The sequence below is a fragment of the Neoarius graeffei genome, chromosome 5 (genome assembly GCF_027579695.1).
Source record: "Neoarius graeffei isolate fNeoGra1 chromosome 5, fNeoGra1.pri, whole genome shotgun sequence".
NCBI lineage: Eukaryota > Metazoa > Chordata > Actinopteri > Siluriformes > Ariidae > Neoarius > Neoarius graeffei.
The window spans coordinates 38,773,766-38,791,358 of NC_083573.1; the positions used below are offsets into that span (position 1 = coordinate 38,773,766).

A 17,593-nucleotide genomic window follows, 5' to 3' on the forward strand; every position below is an offset into this window, starting at 1 on the left:
ACTAGTCATAAAAAAGGTTTTGATCTGAATGCGTAGGTTCAAACTGAGCTGTAAAACATGTCTTTATATGAAAATGACTCGGGTGTCGTCTTTTCGAGATGTATAGCTTTCTGGTTCTCTCTTGCCAGGTAGAGATGTGCAGTTTGTGGTTCTGCTGTGGTAAACTGAGTGAGGGCGACCAGATTACTATAGATGCCGACGCAGATCAACACAAATGCATGCTGCATGTTCGACTGTAAACGTTTGCAAACTTTATACTTGCCATCAAACAGCAGTAAGCAAGCATATATGTATTTTGAAGTTGAAGCATGCGGTTATATCTTTACCTTAACCGCACACAGTGACTTATATGTCTCACCTACTACCTCATTCACCACCGGATGTTTGTACAGTTGTGTGTGTGTGGTGAGAAAGTGCACCTGGTGCAGCAGCAAACTTCGATGTCATGATTTGAAAATGTATCTTTTAGGCTGATCTTCAAAGGCACGCCAGAAAGAATTGGCTTCATTTCGTTATCGGTGATGATTGCTAAAACCGTGTCTGCATGATAGGATAGGAACGGCCATTTTAAATAAACCTTTAAAAAAAAAGCAGGCTGTAGTGAACACCAATGGACTTTTTTTTGCGCTTTGGCTATCACAAAACCATGAGATTTGATTCATTTTAATCAGGTTTACGTTTTGCACGATACAGATCACATACTTGAGTTGAGTAAGAAGTGTTTCTTACTCATTTCAGAGTTGGATTATTTTCTAAGTGGGTCACAGCAGACAGCTCGGTAATTAACACGTTCACGGTTACTGCTTCGCTATCTTCTTTCATGTGATTTGGCACCGTGCCTTGTTTGTTGTGGTCTTTGTTTGTTCTGCCGCGCTGGAGCCCACATTAGTAAACACCTGCAAGTGTGTCCCCCTAACCAAAGTGTACCTATTATTGTCTTCAGGAAACAGATGCAAGTTCACAGCTCTGGAAAAGTGTGTTTGGAGTTGTGGTTGATTTTGTCTGCACGATAGGTCTTTGGAGGTGTGTCTGTGTGTTTGTGTGTGTGGGCGGGTGGGTTTCGGAAAGAATGACTCTGCGTTTCCTGCCCTAATTCGTTCATACGTGTTGTGCCAATTGATGCATTGAAGCGGCTGTTGTATGTGTGTGAGAGACCGACTATATAGGTGTGAACATGAAAGGAGGAAAGGGGTGAGATGTGGCTGGTCAGTAATATTCTTTATTACTGTCAGTTACAAATTTTAAAACACTAGGTTTGCTTGTCCTGGTGCATAAATATGCAGCGTACTGGTTGTTGTTATTATTAGGAAGAAGAATGATAGGAAATTTTGAACCTGCATTGTGTTCGGCTTTCTCTGTTGCTTTCTTCAATGCTCTCTGTTATACAGACGCGCACACCAACCCATAATATAGCCGGACCTCTGAACGATTTGTGGTCAGAGGCTGAATCGTGGGAGCAGACAGATGTTAAAAAAAAAAAAAACCAAAACCAGATGGACACTTTCGTCTTCTCATTCATTCTCTCTCTCTCTCTCTTACACATACACACACAAACAGAGATCAGAGGGAGCTCTCTGGGAAACGGTGATTTCCCTGACCACAGAGTGCATGAAAGGGTGAATTAGAGTGAGCCTCGGACATGATGCCAACTGTACGGAAACCAGAAAGGGGTTTTGAAAACAATTGCACATAGTCGCAAATTAGCAGGATGCAGAAGAGCAGTGATATGTGTGCTTATGCATTCCATTGAGCACTTGTGACGTTATGTGGTCAGGCTGAATTTCTAGGCTCTCCTCTGTGGTAAAGTGGTCTCAAGTGAGGGCTCCAGTGTATGTTTTAAAGGAAGAAGGTAATCTAGGTCTTTGGAAACACTTTTTTTTGGAAGGTATTCAAGCTTTCTACTGGACTTTCTTCCTAGGATGTCTATATGGGAAAAATAAATAAAGGGGAAAGACCCAGGTAATAGAGAAAAAAAAAAAACCAACAACCCAGAATGCTGAAGAAGGTATAATGGGAATGATTAAAGGCCATGTGGGAAAAGTGAAGTGGAGGCTTCCTTGGTTGGGTGCAAGGTTTCTGGAAATTTCCAGCTTGCCATGGTTACGCCACAGGCTGCAGTTTGTGACGCACATCTGAGCGTAAAAAAGGCTACAAGTCACGTCAAACACTTAAGAGACTAATATGTGGTCAAGGAAAGTGCTATTGTGTAAAAAAGAAAAATCCCATTCTTTGGAGTTGAATATTTAAAATAAAACATATTGAATATATATATATTTTTAATAAAATAAAAATTCCCAGTTTTTGCAATTTTATGACGCCAGTCATGTAGAAAAAGTGCTATTGTGTGTTAAACAAAATCCCAATCTCTGCTATTTTCTGATGCCACATCAATATCAGGTTGAATTGTGGGAAGTAAAATCAATCAATCCAATTGTTCATCCACCTGAGTTGCAGTCGATTACTCAATTGAGAATTTAGCTCCAGTGCCTTCCACGATTATTGCCACGCCTTGTAAATGTTAGTAAAAAGTGTTAGAAAAAATATCTGTGAAGATACTCAGTCACCCAGGTACATAGTAATCTGTGGTTGGTAGAAGAGAGCAACTGGACTTGCTTGAAGATTCTTGAAGACGTTTCTCCTCTCGTCCGAAAGGCATCCTCAGTTCTGTCTGACTAATAGGGAGTATCAAGTATTTATCCTCTCATGGATCATCATAGAATCTGAATCAGAATTCTGATGGCTGCATTGTAGGTGGCTGATAAAAGATGTCTTAGACACCCACCTCTGTTCAGTGATGGTCGTTCCAGGTTGACAAAAATGAACGATCCTCTCTGGCTAAGATGTCTGCCGGTTTTCTGGAAGTCCTCTCATACTCCCGCACCAGTCGAAAGGATCTCATCCCAAAGTGCGTAGAAACATATCTGTGAAGATACTCAGTCATCCAGGTACATAGTAATCTGTGGTTGGTAGAAGAGAGCAACTGGACTTGCTTGAAGATTCTTGAAGACGTTTCGCCTCTCGTCCGAAAGGCTTCCTCAGTTCTGTCTGACTAATAGGGAGTATCAAGTATTTATCAAGCAAGTCCAGTTGCTCTCTTCTACCAACCACAGATTACTATGTACCTGGGTGACTGAGTATCTTCACAGATATGTTTCTACGCACTTTGGGATGAGATCCCTTCGACTGGTGCGGGAGTATGAGAGGACTACCAGAAAACTGGCAGACATCTTAGCCAGAGAGGATCGTTCATTTTTGTCAACCTGGAACGACCATCACTGAACAGAGGTGGGTGTCTAAGACATCTTTTATCAGCCACCTACAATGCAGCCATCAGAATTCTGATTCAGATTCTATGATGATCCATGAGAGGATAAATACTTGATACTCCCTATTAGTCAGACAGAACTGAGGATGCCTTTCGGACGAGAGGAGAAACGTCTTCAAGAATCTTCAAGCAAGTCCAGTTGCTCTCTTCTACCAACCACAGATTACTATGTACCTGGGTGACTGAGTATCTTCACAGATATGTTTCTACGCACTTTGGGATGAGATCCCTTCGACTGGTGCGGGAGTATGAGAGGACTTCCAGAAAACTGGCAGACATCTTAGCCAGAGAGGATCGTTTATTTTTGTCAACCTGGAACGACCATCACTGAACAGAGGTGGGTGTCTAAGACATCTTTTATCAGCCACCTACAATGCAGCCATCAGAATTCTGATTCTATGATGATCCATGAGAGGATAAATACTTGATCCTCCCTATAGTCAGACAGAACTGAGGAAGCCTTTCAGACGAGAGGCAAAACGTCTTCAAGAATCTTCAAGCAAGTCCAGTTGTTCTCTTCTACCAACCACAGATTGTTAGGGAAAAAAATCCACCTTTTGGTGAAGTCGCTTCATCACGCACTGAAAAAAAATGAGGAAAATCCAACCTTGAATTAAAATAAATGTATTCAGAGAAAAACAAATCCCTCATCAACAGATAATTATTTTCAACAAAAACACATGTGCCACTCTTACTGGCACCCCTGGAAATTATAGTGAACACAATGTAACTGAAGCATGTTTCCCATTAAATTGTACATGTTTGAGTTGATTGGAGTGTGTAGGAACTTTCAAGCTGTAACCCATGACTTCCTGATTAACCGGGGAACCAATATGAGGTGACACAGAGGCCAGATTTCCTTCGTCATCCATCAACATGGGAAAGATATGAGAACACGTAAACCAAATGAGGGAGAAGTGTGTTGACCTTCATAAGTCAGGGAATGGTTTTATATATATATATATATATATATATATATATATATATATATATATAATCAGTGGTATGCAAAAGTTTGGGCACCCCTGGTCAAAATTGCTGTTACTGTGAACAGTTAAGATGAAATGATCGCCAAAAGGCATAAAGTTAAAGATGACTCATTCCCTTTATATTTAAAGCAAAAACAATTTTTTATTTTCATCTTTTACATTTTCAAAATGACAAAAAAGGAAAAGGGCCCGAAGCAAAAGTTTGGGCACCCTGCATGGTTAGTACCTAGTAACACCCCCTTTGGCAAGTATCACAGCTTGTAAACACTTTTTGTAGCCAGCTAATAATCTTTCAGTTCTTACCTGGGGGATTTTCACACATTCGTCCTTGCAAAAGGCTTCCAGTTCTACAAGTTTCCTGGGCTGTCTTGCACGCATTGCTCTTTTGAGATCTATCCACAGATTTTCAATGATGTTTAGGTCAGGGGGCTGTGAGGGCCACGGCAAAACCTTCAGCTTGTGCCTCTTGAGGTATTCCATGGTAGATTTTGAGGTGTGTTTTGGATCATCGTCTTATTGTAGGACCCATCCTCTTTTTAACTTCAACTTTTTTACAGATGGTGTGATGTTTGCTTCCAGAATTTGCTGGTATTTATTCGAATCCATGCTTCCCTCGACCAATGAAATGTGCCCTGTGCCACTGGCTGCAACACAGCTCCAAAGCATGATCGATCCACACCCATGCTTCAGAGTTGGAGAGGTGTTCTTTTCATGGAATTTGCCACCCTTTTTTCTCCAAACATATCTTTGCACATTGTGGCCAAAAAGTTCTATTTTGATTTCATCAGTTCACAGGACTTGTTTCCAAAATGCATCAGGCTTATTTAGATGTTCATTTGCAAACTTCGGACGCTGAATTTTGTGGCTAGGATGCAGGAACGGTTTTCTTCTGATGACTCTCCGATGAAGGTCATATTTGTTCAGGTATCGCTGCATAGTAGAACAGTGCACCACCACTCCAGGGTCTGCTAAATCTTTCTGAAGGTCTTTTGCAGTCAAACAGGGTTTTTATTTGCCTTTCTAGCAATCCAACAAGCAGTTCTTTCAGAAAGTTTTCTTCATCTTCCAGACCTCACCTTGATCTCCGCTGTTTCTGTTAACTGCCATTTCTTAATAACATTACGATCTGTGGAAACAGCTACCTGAAAACACTTTGCTACGTTCTTGTAGCCTTCTCCTGCTTTGTGAGCATCAATTATTTTATTATTCAGAATGCGAGGGAGTTGCTTAGAGGAGCCCATGGCTGTTGATTTTAGGGACAAGTTTGAGGAGTCAGAGAATTTATACAGCTTTGAAATCTGCATCATCTGACCTTTCCTAATGAAGAATTTGAACAAGCCACAGTTCAATAAGCTAATTAAGGTCTGGAACCTTGGTAAAAGTTACCTGAGAACTCAGATGTATTGGGGTGCCCAAACTTTCGCATGGTGTTCCTTTTCTTTTTTCACTCTCCAGTTGTACAAAACAAAAATAATACAGAAATCTTGCAGAAAACGCTGAAGAGAAATGTGTCGTCTTTACCTTTATGCCTTTTGGCGATCAGTTCATCTTCTGCTCACTTAACTATTCACAGTAACAGACATTTTCAGTAAGGGTGCCCAAACTTTTGCATGCCACTGTGTGTGTGTGTGTGTGTGTATATATATATATATATATATATATAAAGAGAGAGAGAGAGACAGAGACAGAGATTTTAAAAAAACCTACTCGCCTGAAAATTTCTACTGTTAGGGTAAGAATAAAAAAGTGGACACCAACTGGAACTCTTACAAACTTGCCTGGAAGAGGACCCAAGTTTATTTTGCCCCCATGTACAGTGAGGAGGATGTTAAGAGAGACAAAAAAAATCCCCAAGGATCACTGTTGGTGAATCACAAGAAAAAGTAAAATCTTGGGGTTTCCAAGTCTCCAAAACCACCATCAGATGCCACCTTCATTGCCAACAGATTATTTGGAAGGTATGTGAGGGGGAAAAAAAACCTTTTCTGTCAGTTAACCACAAATGAAGGCGCCTGGAGTTTGCGAAACGCTACTACAACTTTGACTGGAACCGTGTTCTATGGTCTGATGAAACAAAAATGGAGCTTTGTGCCAGTAAACACTCAAGGTGGGTTTGGCGTAAAAAGAAGGATAGCTATAATGAAAAGAACCCGATCCCAACTGTAAAATATGGTGAAAGTTGTCATGTTTAGGGGCTGTTTTTCCTCCAAAGACCCTGGAAACCTTGTTAGGGTCCACGGCATCATGGACTCCATGAAATACCAGAACATTTTAAAAAGTTGGATTTTTTTTTCTTTTTCAGTGTGAAATGAAGTGACTCCACCAAAAGCTGGATTTTTTTTCTAACCCTTTTTTTTTTCCTAATCTTTACAAGCAGTGCCAGTAATTATGGAGGGCACTGTAGTTATTTTCTAATGTTGTTTTACAATGAGGTTCGAACTGCTTTGTTTGTTCTCTGAAATAGCAATTGCTATTTATACGCTTCTCTGAGACTGTCGGTTCGAATAAACTTCAGCCCTCCCAACTGTGTTTGAAAACTGTTGTCACCCAATCAGGGACCCCCTTTCACTCAAGTGTATCAATATGTCACACGTTTTCTATACCTCCTTCTTCCTCCACATTACTTTCAGAACTCTCACTCATTTTTTGCATGACTCAACCACCGAGTTTGTTTCATCTTTCGAAACGATGAGCAAGCTGGACAGGTGAGTGAAAAAAAAAAAAAATTCCCATAATACTAAGAACGCTAGTTTAAATGCCGCAGATGATGGAGAGTTCAGGAATTATTAAGAAAAAAAATCGTTTAAAATTAGATTTTTAATGAATGGGAAAGAAGATTAGACTTTTATTGAATGAAAATATATCGATGTATCGTAATGCAATTTTCGAACTTTCTCAGCTATTAGTAACAAAGGATGAAACTGAGAGTGCTAGGTGTGTATGTGTGTGTGTGTGTGTGTGTGTGTGTGTGTGTGTGTGTGTGTGTGTGTGTGTCTTTGCACAGTACAATCTCTAAATCTCTTTATAACTGCTGTTGTGTTGTAGCAGTTCCTACATGCATGACTGCACAAGACATTTAAAGTTAAAAAGCCGAACATTAGAGACATAAAGCTACTTAACAAATTCATTCTGAACAGTTTATCTATCTATCATTGTTGTTATTAATTATTATAATGTTTATGCATTATTAATGTTACAAAATTACTTATAAATTAGTTACTATAAATTACAACTTATTAAATAAATGTTAGAAGTTAAATGCTATTGTATTCCCTTTCAATGATTTCAATCTACCTTTGACATACTGTAAATGTTGTCAAATTAAGATCAGTAGTAATCTTACGCCTTCTTTCCTCAACCCGTATGCACACACTGATATTTTAGCATCACTCATGACTAATTTTAATAGTTCTTTTGGATCATTGTTCTTTGTTACAGAGTGCTGCTGACTCAAAGGAAGTTTATTTACCACTATAAGAACGTACGCTGGGCTCGTGGGAGGAACGAGACCTACCTCTGTTTTGTGGTCAAGAAACGCAACAGTCCCGACTCGCTCTCCTTCGACTTTGGACACCTGCGCAATCGTTCTGGCTGCCATGTGGAGGTAAGATGTGGATGGACAGATGCAACTGTGAGAGGAAAAACAGATTGCGAGGATAAAGTCAGTGTGAATGCGATTAACACACTGCGATTATCTTTGCTAGTTTGAAACAAAATGGTATCTCCATGGGCACATACAGTACATCTGCCATTAAAACAATCCCCATGTATGGATTTGGGGATTAGTCTATTAAGATTCAGCCTGTTTTGATGATGAGATGACAATTGATATTAATAACAGCCATTTTTCCTCCCTTCAGCTTCTCTTCCTGAGCTACCTTGGTGTACTGTGCCCGGGTTTCTTGGGTTCCGGTGTGGATGGTGTCAGGGTGGCATATGCCATCACCTGGTTCTGTTCCTGGTCACCCTGTTCAAACTGTGCCCATCGCCTTTCTCGCTTCATGTCTCAGATGCCCAACTTGCGGCTGCGCATCTTCGTCTCACGACTCTACTTCTGTGACGAGGAGGACAGTCAAGAGAGAGAGGGACTCCGGTGCTTGCAAAGGGCAGGTGTCCAAGTGACCGTCATGACCTATAAAGGTAAAAAAAAAAAAAAAAGATTAGGCTATATGCATATAAATGTTTTTAAAAACATCAGCGTTCTCTGATACTTTGTCAGTTAGCTTATGTAAACATATACGCTCGAATGAATCAGACTTAAATGAGGTTATGTGCAGGTTGGAGAGACAAAGATGACCATTAACCCCAAACAGGAAGCTGTCCCAGGTGCAGGCCATGTGATGGGCACCAGGAGGGTTTAGTAGTCCATTCATGTGCATAACAAAACCTGTTCAAATACATTGTTTTGATCATTGATGGTCAAAATGGAGTCCTGTGGATTGTTTGCAACTCATCTCATCTCATTATCTGTAGCCGCTTTATCCTGTTCTACAGGGTCGCAGGCAAGCTGGAGCCTATCCCAGCTGACTACGGGCGAAAGGCGGGGTACACCCTGGACAAGTCGCCAGGTCATCACAGGGCTGACACATAGACACAGACAACCATTCACACTCACATTCACACCTACGGTCAATTTAGAGTCACCAGTTAACCTAACCTGCATGTCTTTGGACTGTGGGGGAAACCGGAGCACCTGGAGGAAACCCACGTGGACACGGGGAGAACATGCAAACTCCGCACAGAAAGGCCCTCGCCGGCCACGGGGCTCAAACCCAGACCTTCTTGCTGTGAGGCGACAGCGCTAACCACTACACCACCGTGCCGCCCCTGTTTGCAACTCATCAGAGAAATTAGTATTACCACCATTTTGTAAAATGGTTTGGTTTGCTGTGTTTCCACAATAAGTGCTGCACAAGTTTATCACACTAAACTTTATTATATGTAGAGAGTTTCTGTCTATTAGTTATATCCATTCGTGCAAGTTTGCTAAGATGTTGCATAAATCACATTAGACTATGGTCACACTACAGCTTGCGATGCTTTGCTATGGGTTATCAATGAAAAATGAGGTTTTTTGGTGGCGAAGCTTCATGAAGTATTCCCAAACCCATCTAGAAGTGTTCGCCGCGTCGTTGCCGATGAAAACATCCATCCATCCGTTATCCGTAACCGCTTATCCTGTGCAGGGTCGCGGGCAAGCTGGAGCCTATCCCAGCTGACTATGGGCGAGAGGCAGGGTACACCCTGGACAAGTCGGCAGATCATGGCAGGGCCGACACACAGAGACACACAACCATTCACACCTACGGTCAATTTAGAGCCACCAATTAACCTAACCTGCATGTCTTTGGACTGTAGGGGAAACCGGAGCACCCGGAGGAAACCCATGCAGACACGGGGAGAACATGCAAACTCCACACAGAAAGGCCCTCGCCGGCCACTGGGCTCGAACCCAGAACCTTCTTGCTGTGAGGCAACACTGCTAACCACTACACCACCGTGCCATCCCCGATGAAAACATCTCCACCAAATTTCAAAACATCTCATCTCATTATCTCTAGCTGCTTTATCCTTCGACAGGGTTGCAGGCAAGCTGGAGCCTATCCCAGCTGACTACGGGCGAAAGGCGGGGTACACCCTGGACAAGTCGCCAGGTCATCACAGGGCTGACACATAGACACAGACAACCATTCACACTCACATTCACACCTACGGTCAATTTAGAGCCACCAGTTAACCTAACCTGCATGTCTTTGGACTGTGGGGGAAACCGGAGCACCCGGAAGAAACCCACGCGGACACGGGGAGAACATGCAAACTCAACACAGAAAGGCCCTCGCCGGCCACTGGGCTCGAACCCGGACCTTCTTGCTGTGAGGCGACAGCGCTAACCACTATACCACTGTGCCATCCCCGATGGAAACATCTCCACCAAATTTCAAAACATGCATTGAAATTTTTCACAACGTTTTCAGCCACTCATCAAAAAACAACTCGCGAAGCTCAGAGAACATTCGCTGCACATCGCACGATTGGTGGCGATGTTACCAATTTTTCATCACCAAGTATTTGCAACGCAAACCCATCGCGAGCTGTAGTGTGTCCAGGGCCTTAGAATAGGTTATAGTTTGATTATGTGCACTGACAGAAACAGGGGTACATTAGGAGTCCATTTCTGTCCCATAAGGTACAAGCTACACTAATGTACCCCCTAGGGCTCATTATTCGACCTCAAGGTAACTATGTGTACCTTTTTAGGGCCAAAAAGGTACACATATGTTCCCAAGCAGTATATAATGGGTACAAATAAGTACCTTAGAGGATACTGCCCCAGTATCAAGCTGGTTTCTCCTTAAAGGTACAAGAATTAAGTTATTCCATGAAATCGAGTCATATATGAGCTGATAGCCAACGAGGCGCATAGTCGCAAGTTGGCTATAAGCCAAGTACAACGAGATTGAGTGGAATAACTGTTTTATTCTATTTTTTTTTTTGCAAATTTGATAAATAAAAACTTTATACGGCGGCACGGTGGTGTAGTGGTTAGCGCTGTCGCCTCACAGCAAGAAGGTCTGGGTTCGAGCCCCGTGGCCGGCGAGGGCCTTTCTGTATGGAGTTTGCATGTTCTCCCCGTGTCCGCGTGGGTTTCCTCCAGGTGCTCCGGTTTCCCCCACAGTCCAAAGACATGCAGGTTAGGTTAACTGGTGACTCTAAATTGACCGTAGGTGTGAATGTGAGTGTGAATGGTTGTCTGTGTCTATGTGTCAGCCCTGTGATGACCTGGCGACTTGTCCAGGGTGTACCCCGCCTGTCGCCCGTAGTCAGCTAGGATAGGCTCCAGCTTGCCTGCGACCCTGTAGAAAGATAAAGTGGCTACAGATAATGAGATGAGATGAAAAACTTTATACAAAATGTAGACAAAATCATTTCTGCTTAGAATGTAAACAAACCGGCGAAATGACAGTAGCAGTTTGTGAAAAATACATTTTAAAAAGTACATTCTTCCCATCAAATACTTTTATTCCATATTTTGTTGCTTTTTTTTGTATTTTGGGATTTTGTTTTTGAGTAGAGTTTTTATTTCATCCTCGGTTGGTTCAGCAACACACTCCTCCACCATTTTGTTTTTCTCTCCTCACAGTACATGAGCTGATATCCTAGTAGTAGAGTAGCCAATCAGAGCGTGCGATTGCTCATATCCAGTCAATGCGGATAGAATAATGTACTTTACTTTCTGAGATTGTGTTGCATAATCAAACTAATTTTAAACAGTCAGTCCCAGACACTGACACTACGCACAGAGTCCCGAACCCTGCTCCTTAACCTTCAACTTCACTGTTCATTTTTTTGTTTTTTTGCAATCGTAAGATTGTAAATTGTACTTCATTCTCTCTCAACAGATTATTTCTACTGTTGGCAAACCTTTGTGGCTCGTAAAGCGAAGGCTTTTAAGGCTTGGGATGGCCTTCACCAGAACTCTATCAGACTGTCCCGGAAACTACAGCGAATCCTGAAAGTAAGAATATAAAACAAAAAAAGTCAGGGTTTTGTTTTTTCTCGTCTAGTGAATATAATAGGGCGGCACGGTGGTGTAGTGGTTAGCACTGTTGCTTCACAGCAAGAAGGTCTGGGTTCGAGCCCGGCGGCCGACGAGGGCCTTTCTGTGTGGAGTTTGCATGTTCTCCCCGTGTCTGCGTGGGTTTCCTCCGGGTGCTCCGGTTTCCCCTACAGTTCAAAGGCATGCAGGTTAGGTTAACTGGTGTCTCTAAATTGACCGTAGGTGTGAATGGCAGACATGCAGCTTGTGAACAGGCAAGGCAGGCAACTGCTTGGGGGCCCCTGGCCCAGGGGCCCCCCTGAGAGTCGGGGCCCGAGGGCTTATTTATTTATTGTTTTTATTGTTCTTTACCATTTGTATTTTCACATTTGGAATTTAAAAAACTTTGGTTTCATACATTTTTCGTTGGCGTCAGATTATTTATAACATATTGGTGATGAACACTGGTCAGAAGCGCCCCTTGGAAATTTTTGCTTGGGGCCACAACAGACTCTAGAATCGCTTCTAGTGAATGGTTGTTTGTCTCTCTGTGTCAGCCCTGCGACTTGTCCAGAGTGTACCCCGCCTCATGCCCATAGTCAGCTGGGATAGGCTCCAGCTTGCCTGCAACCTAAGCGGCTACAGATAATGGATGGATCAAAGTCATGTGCCATGTGGCGCATGAGGCGACGCCGATCTTCGTTTCCGTAGCCCTCGGCCTCTCACATAGCTAGGGTTACAGTGGGGGGCTAGTCCTCTGGTAACCACAAGAGTTTAACTCCCCATTCACATCTGTATTGCAGCGTGCCTTGCCAGATGGTAGTAGGACCCGACCGTGAATAGAACTCCCGATCGAGAGGCGGACACGCTAACCACTAGGCCACTAGCCGGTTGGATGGATGTTATCTCTAGCCGCTTTATCCTGTTCTACAGGGTCGCAGGCAAGCTGGAGCCTATCCCAGCTGACTACAGGCGAATGGGGATCGGCTACAGATAATGGATGGATCAAAGTCCTTCCTGTGCCATGTGGTGCATGAGGCGGCGCCGATCTTCGTTTCCGTAGCCCTCGGCCTCTCACATAGCTAGGGTTACAGTGGGGGGCTATGGAAACGAAGATCGGCGCCGCCTCATGCACCACATGGCACAGGAAGGACTTTGATCCATCCATTATCTGTAGCCGATCCCCATTCGCCTGTAGTCAGCTGGGATAGGGGTACACCCTGGACAAGTCGCCAGGTCATCACAGGGCTGACACATAGACACACACAACCATTCACACTCACGGTCAATTTAGAGTCACCAGTTAACCTAACCTGCATGTCTTTGGACTGTGGGGGAAACCGGAGCACCCGGAGGAAACCCACGCGGACACGGGGAGAACATGCAAACTCCGCACAGAAAGGCCCTCGCCGGCCACGGGGCTCGAACCCAGGACCTTCTTGCTGTGAGGCGACAGCGCTAACCACTACACCACCGTGCCGCCCCATGGATGAATATAATAACAACAAAGCATTGGTGAGTTAGAAAACAGTATGTCACAAATTACGCCTCTGTTTTTGTGTCTCCAGCCGAGTGAGGAGTCTGAGGACCTGAGGGACGGCTTCGCTCTGCTGGGCCTGTGAACTGAGAACACAACTGTTTACATGATAATGAATTATGGTGCTGTGAAGAAGAAGAAGAAGAAGAAGAAAAACATATCTGAGACTTGAATCACTGGAAGAGTAATAGTCTACTTTTCTGTTTTAAATAGCATTATTGTTTTATATACAGGGCTGTATGTTCTGGTACTTTTCAGAAATACTACAATAAAGAGTTTACTTGTGGACGCTATTTTCATTCCCTCAGACCGTGTTTTGACAAGATCATTTTTGTTCTTTATTTTTGCCTCATCCTTCATACACACACACAAAAAAACGGTATGGAAGAAATGTAGTGCGCAGATACACGGTGTAATACGACTTTAACGGTCCCGTTAAACCCAAAGAGCAGGCTGCGGCAGCAAACAAGCGGCTGAATTAAAATCCAAGATGGCGGCCGAGGTGGAGTACGAGTCAGTTCTGTGTGTCAAACCTGACGTCAATGTGTACCGAATTCCGCCGCGAGCATCGAACCGTGCCGTCAGGTAAAGCCGTGATACCGTCGAGTCATGAGCTTCATTCATTCATTCATCCTTCTATCCATCCATCCATCTTTCACAGCTACACCTTCAGCGTCATTAACCCTTTTGCTCGCATGCCATGTTTACACTCAGAATCCCTGTTGCATGTTTATTGATGCTACACATGATTTAGGCCTTGGAAAGCCATTACGTCACACACACACTGAAGGAGTAGGGACTGAGTTTCTTCCCATGCCCTGAGGGATGGTGTCATTCCTAATTTCCTTCCCCTTTACAACCTCGACATGCATCATTCTCGTCTTTTCACTTTTATTGAGCCGCGCAATGTTGTCCTGCTCGTACACAAACGTTTTTCCTTGCTTGCGTCTGTATCTGCCGGAAAGGATATCTGAAGGATACATCGTGTTTACGTTCGCACGTAATCTGATGACGTCAGGCAATGCTTTCCGGACAATGACTGGACAGCAGTGTTTGTTTAATCCGCTTCCTGGATGCTGATTGGTTCCTCCGGAGTCGCTCGCGTGGGAGACTTGAACACAAGTCCAGCAGGGTTTCATTACTGACTAATCAATGATTTATTGGACAGATCATCACAACATGACATTTCTCCCATCACTAATCGGATATAGACTGAAAATGAACCATAAAATTAAGCATGTTTGTTTGTTTTTTAATTACTTCCTTATTTAAGCTGTGATAGCAGCATCTTGAGATCTTAGTCATCATGAGAACATAGCATGTTTTTCACTATTAAAAAAAAAAAGTGTTCCCACTTCTACTCTACATGCCGGGCAAAAGTCTACGGCAAGTATGAAGAAATCCTGTAATAAATGAAGGGGCGACACGGTGGTGTAGTGGTTAGCGCTGTCGCCTCACAGCAAGAAGGTCCAGGTTCGAGCCCCGTGGCCGGCGAGGGCCTTTCTGTGCAGAGTTTGTATGTTGCCTACATGGGTTTCCTCCGGGTGCTCCGGTTTCCCCCACAGTCCAAAGACGTGCAGGTTAGGTTAACTGGTGACTCTAAATTGACCGTAGGTGTGAATGTGAGTGTGAATGGTTGTCTGTGTGTCAGCCCTGTGATGACCTGGCGACTTGTCCAGGGTGTACCCCGCCTTTCGCCCGTAGTCAGCTGGGATAGGCTCCAGCGTGCCATGCGACCCTGTAGAACAGGATAAAGCGGCTAGAGATGATGAGATGAGTAATAAATGAAGGGGCGGCATGGTGGTGTAGTGGTTAACGCTGTCGCCTCACAGCAAGAAGGTCCAGGTTCGAGCCCCGTGCCTGGCGAGGGCCTGTCTGTGCAGAGTTTGCATGTTGTCTGCGTGGGTTTCCTCCGGGTGCTCCGGTTTCCCCCACAGTCCAAAGACATGCAGGTTAGGTTAACTGGTGACTCTGAATTGACCGTAGGTGTGCATGGTTGTCTGTGTCTATGTGTCAGCCCTGTGATGACCTGGCGACTTGTCCAGGGTGTACCCCGCCTTTCGCCCGTAGTCAGCTGGGATAGGCTCCAGCTTGCCCGCGACCCTGTAGAACAGGATAAAGCGGCTAGAGATGATGAGATGAGTAATAAATGAAGGGGCGGCACGGTGGTGTAGTGGTTAACACTGTCGCCTCACAGCAAGAAGGTCCGGGTTTGAGCCCCGTGCCCGGCGAGGGCCTGTCTGTGCAGAGTTTGCGTGTTGTCTGCGTGGGTTTCTCCCACAGTCCAAAGACGTGCAGGTTAGGTTAACTGGTGACTCTAAATTGACCGTGAGTGTGAATTGTTGTCTGTGTCTATGTGTCAGCCCTGTGATGACCTGGCGACTTTCGCCCGTAGTCAGCTGGGATAGGCTCCATCTTGCCTGTGACCCTGTAGAACAGGATAAAGCGGCTAGAGATGAGATGAGATGCGTAATAAATGAAGCAAAGGCAATATTTGATGCACTGATCCTTCGTGCTAACCATTAGTCTCCGGTACAACGAGTGCGGTTTTATAAGGAAATGAGGAGCTGTAGGTTTTACTGAGCATCTTACTGTACAGAACCTGTTACATGTCAGTTCTGGGATCGACATGCTGACCTCTTCTGTTCCTCGGACCTGCCTGATCCATCCTGGTGCCCTGTGTCTGGTTGGAGTCTCATCGCATCGCTCCTGTAGACAGTTTGGGGTCGCGCCTGGAGGACGCTCTGGATTCTAGCAGTGGTGCTTTTGTGGCTGGGGACTGCAGTTGACTTTGGGACTGCGGTTGTCGTGAACGGTTTTGCGCTCGGGTGTCCGTCGGTGGGGGGGTTATGGCATCAACGAAGCTGACTTTATGTTAGGACTGTTAATGTTATAGTCATGGCGTCTGTTGTTGCCCAAATGAGGATGGGTTCCCTTTTGAGTCTGGTTCCTCTTGAGGTTTCTTCCTCATGTCGTCTGAGAGAGTTTTTCCTTGCCACCGTCGCCACAGCTTTGCTTATTGGGGGTAGATTAGGGATACGATTTATCTCATATTTTAAGTCGTTCAAATTCTGTAGAGCTGCTTTGCGACAATGCTTATTGTTAAAAGCGCTATACAAATAAACTTGACTTATTTTTGTGCGAAAACCCGGCAGCCTCACTGTCAGAAACGGGGATACAGTAGGAGTTCATTTCTGTACCCCATGGTACAATCTGCACTAATGTACCCCCTAGGGCTCATTATTGGACTTCAAGGTAACTATGTGTACCTTTTTAAGGTCAAAAAGGTGTGTGTATATATAATATACAAGTACCTTCGAGGGTATTGCCCTAGTGACAAGACGTTGTAGTTCTAAAGGTACAATAATGTACTTTGTTTTCCGAGAGTGCTTCATTATGTTTTTCTGTCTGAACCATCTCTTATATTCATAACATACCGCTTTTCTTTACTGACGTACAAGAATTGTATTTCTGTAACATTTCATTTCTTGCTGGAAAACTAAGGTTTGGGAATTCTAAAAAGTTTTTTTTTTAATACTGACTCGATAATATAGAAGTCATAAAATAATTTAAAAAAAATCTAAAACAGTAGGATGCCTAAGACTTTTGCACAGGACTGGACATGTACTCGGTGGACGTTTTCTAAAGTACATATACAGATGTGCTTTGTATTGTCGATATACAATTTGTAAGGGGGGGAACCACCAACAATGGGCCATGCTGTCAGGAAACAACATTCCCAGGATGGTCACAAGCTGATTCTTTTCCTATAATGTATCCTGTAGTGTTTTATTCCTCTTATACCACAGCCATTTATCAGTGATATCAATTTTTTTTCTTAATTAAACATCACACTTTTGTTTATAGTTGAGGAACATCCGTGAGATAAAGTTGGTTCCTGTTATCAGTTACGTTTTATAGCACGTACAGTCATTCTCTCACCAGCCTCTGTTTTTATTCTCTTGGGGAATTAATAAGACACGATGCATCTTGTTAGGTTCACTAGAAAGTGAAAACTCCTGGCAGAAAAAAAGTGACTAACTCTTACAAAGCGCTGATACTGAATACTCCTTCCATTAATGATAAATGAACTCCTAACAGAAAACCTCGCCTTTTTAATTTAATTTTATTTATTTATTAAAAAAAGCTTGGCTCATGTTAATCATTCACTATAAAAATCCCTTGCCCTGTGTCCGAAATCACTC

At 43.6% G+C, this 17,593-nt stretch overlaps 2 protein-coding genes across 2 annotated transcripts in view; both read left to right on the forward strand.

The window, feature by feature from the left end:
* Positions 1–6,993: 6,993 nt before the first annotated feature.
* Positions 6,994–13,494, forward strand: aicda (activation-induced cytidine deaminase). Its single transcript, XM_060920498.1, has 5 exons — positions 6,994–7,019; positions 7,753–7,918; positions 8,175–8,454; positions 11,715–11,830; positions 13,420–13,494. Exons 1-5 carry the CDS (start codon positions 7,003–7,005, stop codon positions 13,471–13,473), a joined length of 633 nt encoding a protein of 210 aa, XP_060776481.1. The 5' UTR covers positions 6,994–7,002; the 3' UTR covers positions 13,474–13,494.
* A 384-nt stretch (positions 13,495–13,878) lies between these two features.
* necap1 (NECAP endocytosis associated 1) overlaps positions 13,879–17,593 on the forward strand; it is a 28,462-nt gene continuing 24,747 nt past the window's right edge. The window contains exon 1 of the mRNA XM_060920499.1: positions 13,879–13,973. Coding sequence (XP_060776482.1) covers positions 13,879–13,973 — 95 coding nt within the window. The remainder of the gene's footprint in view (positions 13,974–17,593) is intronic.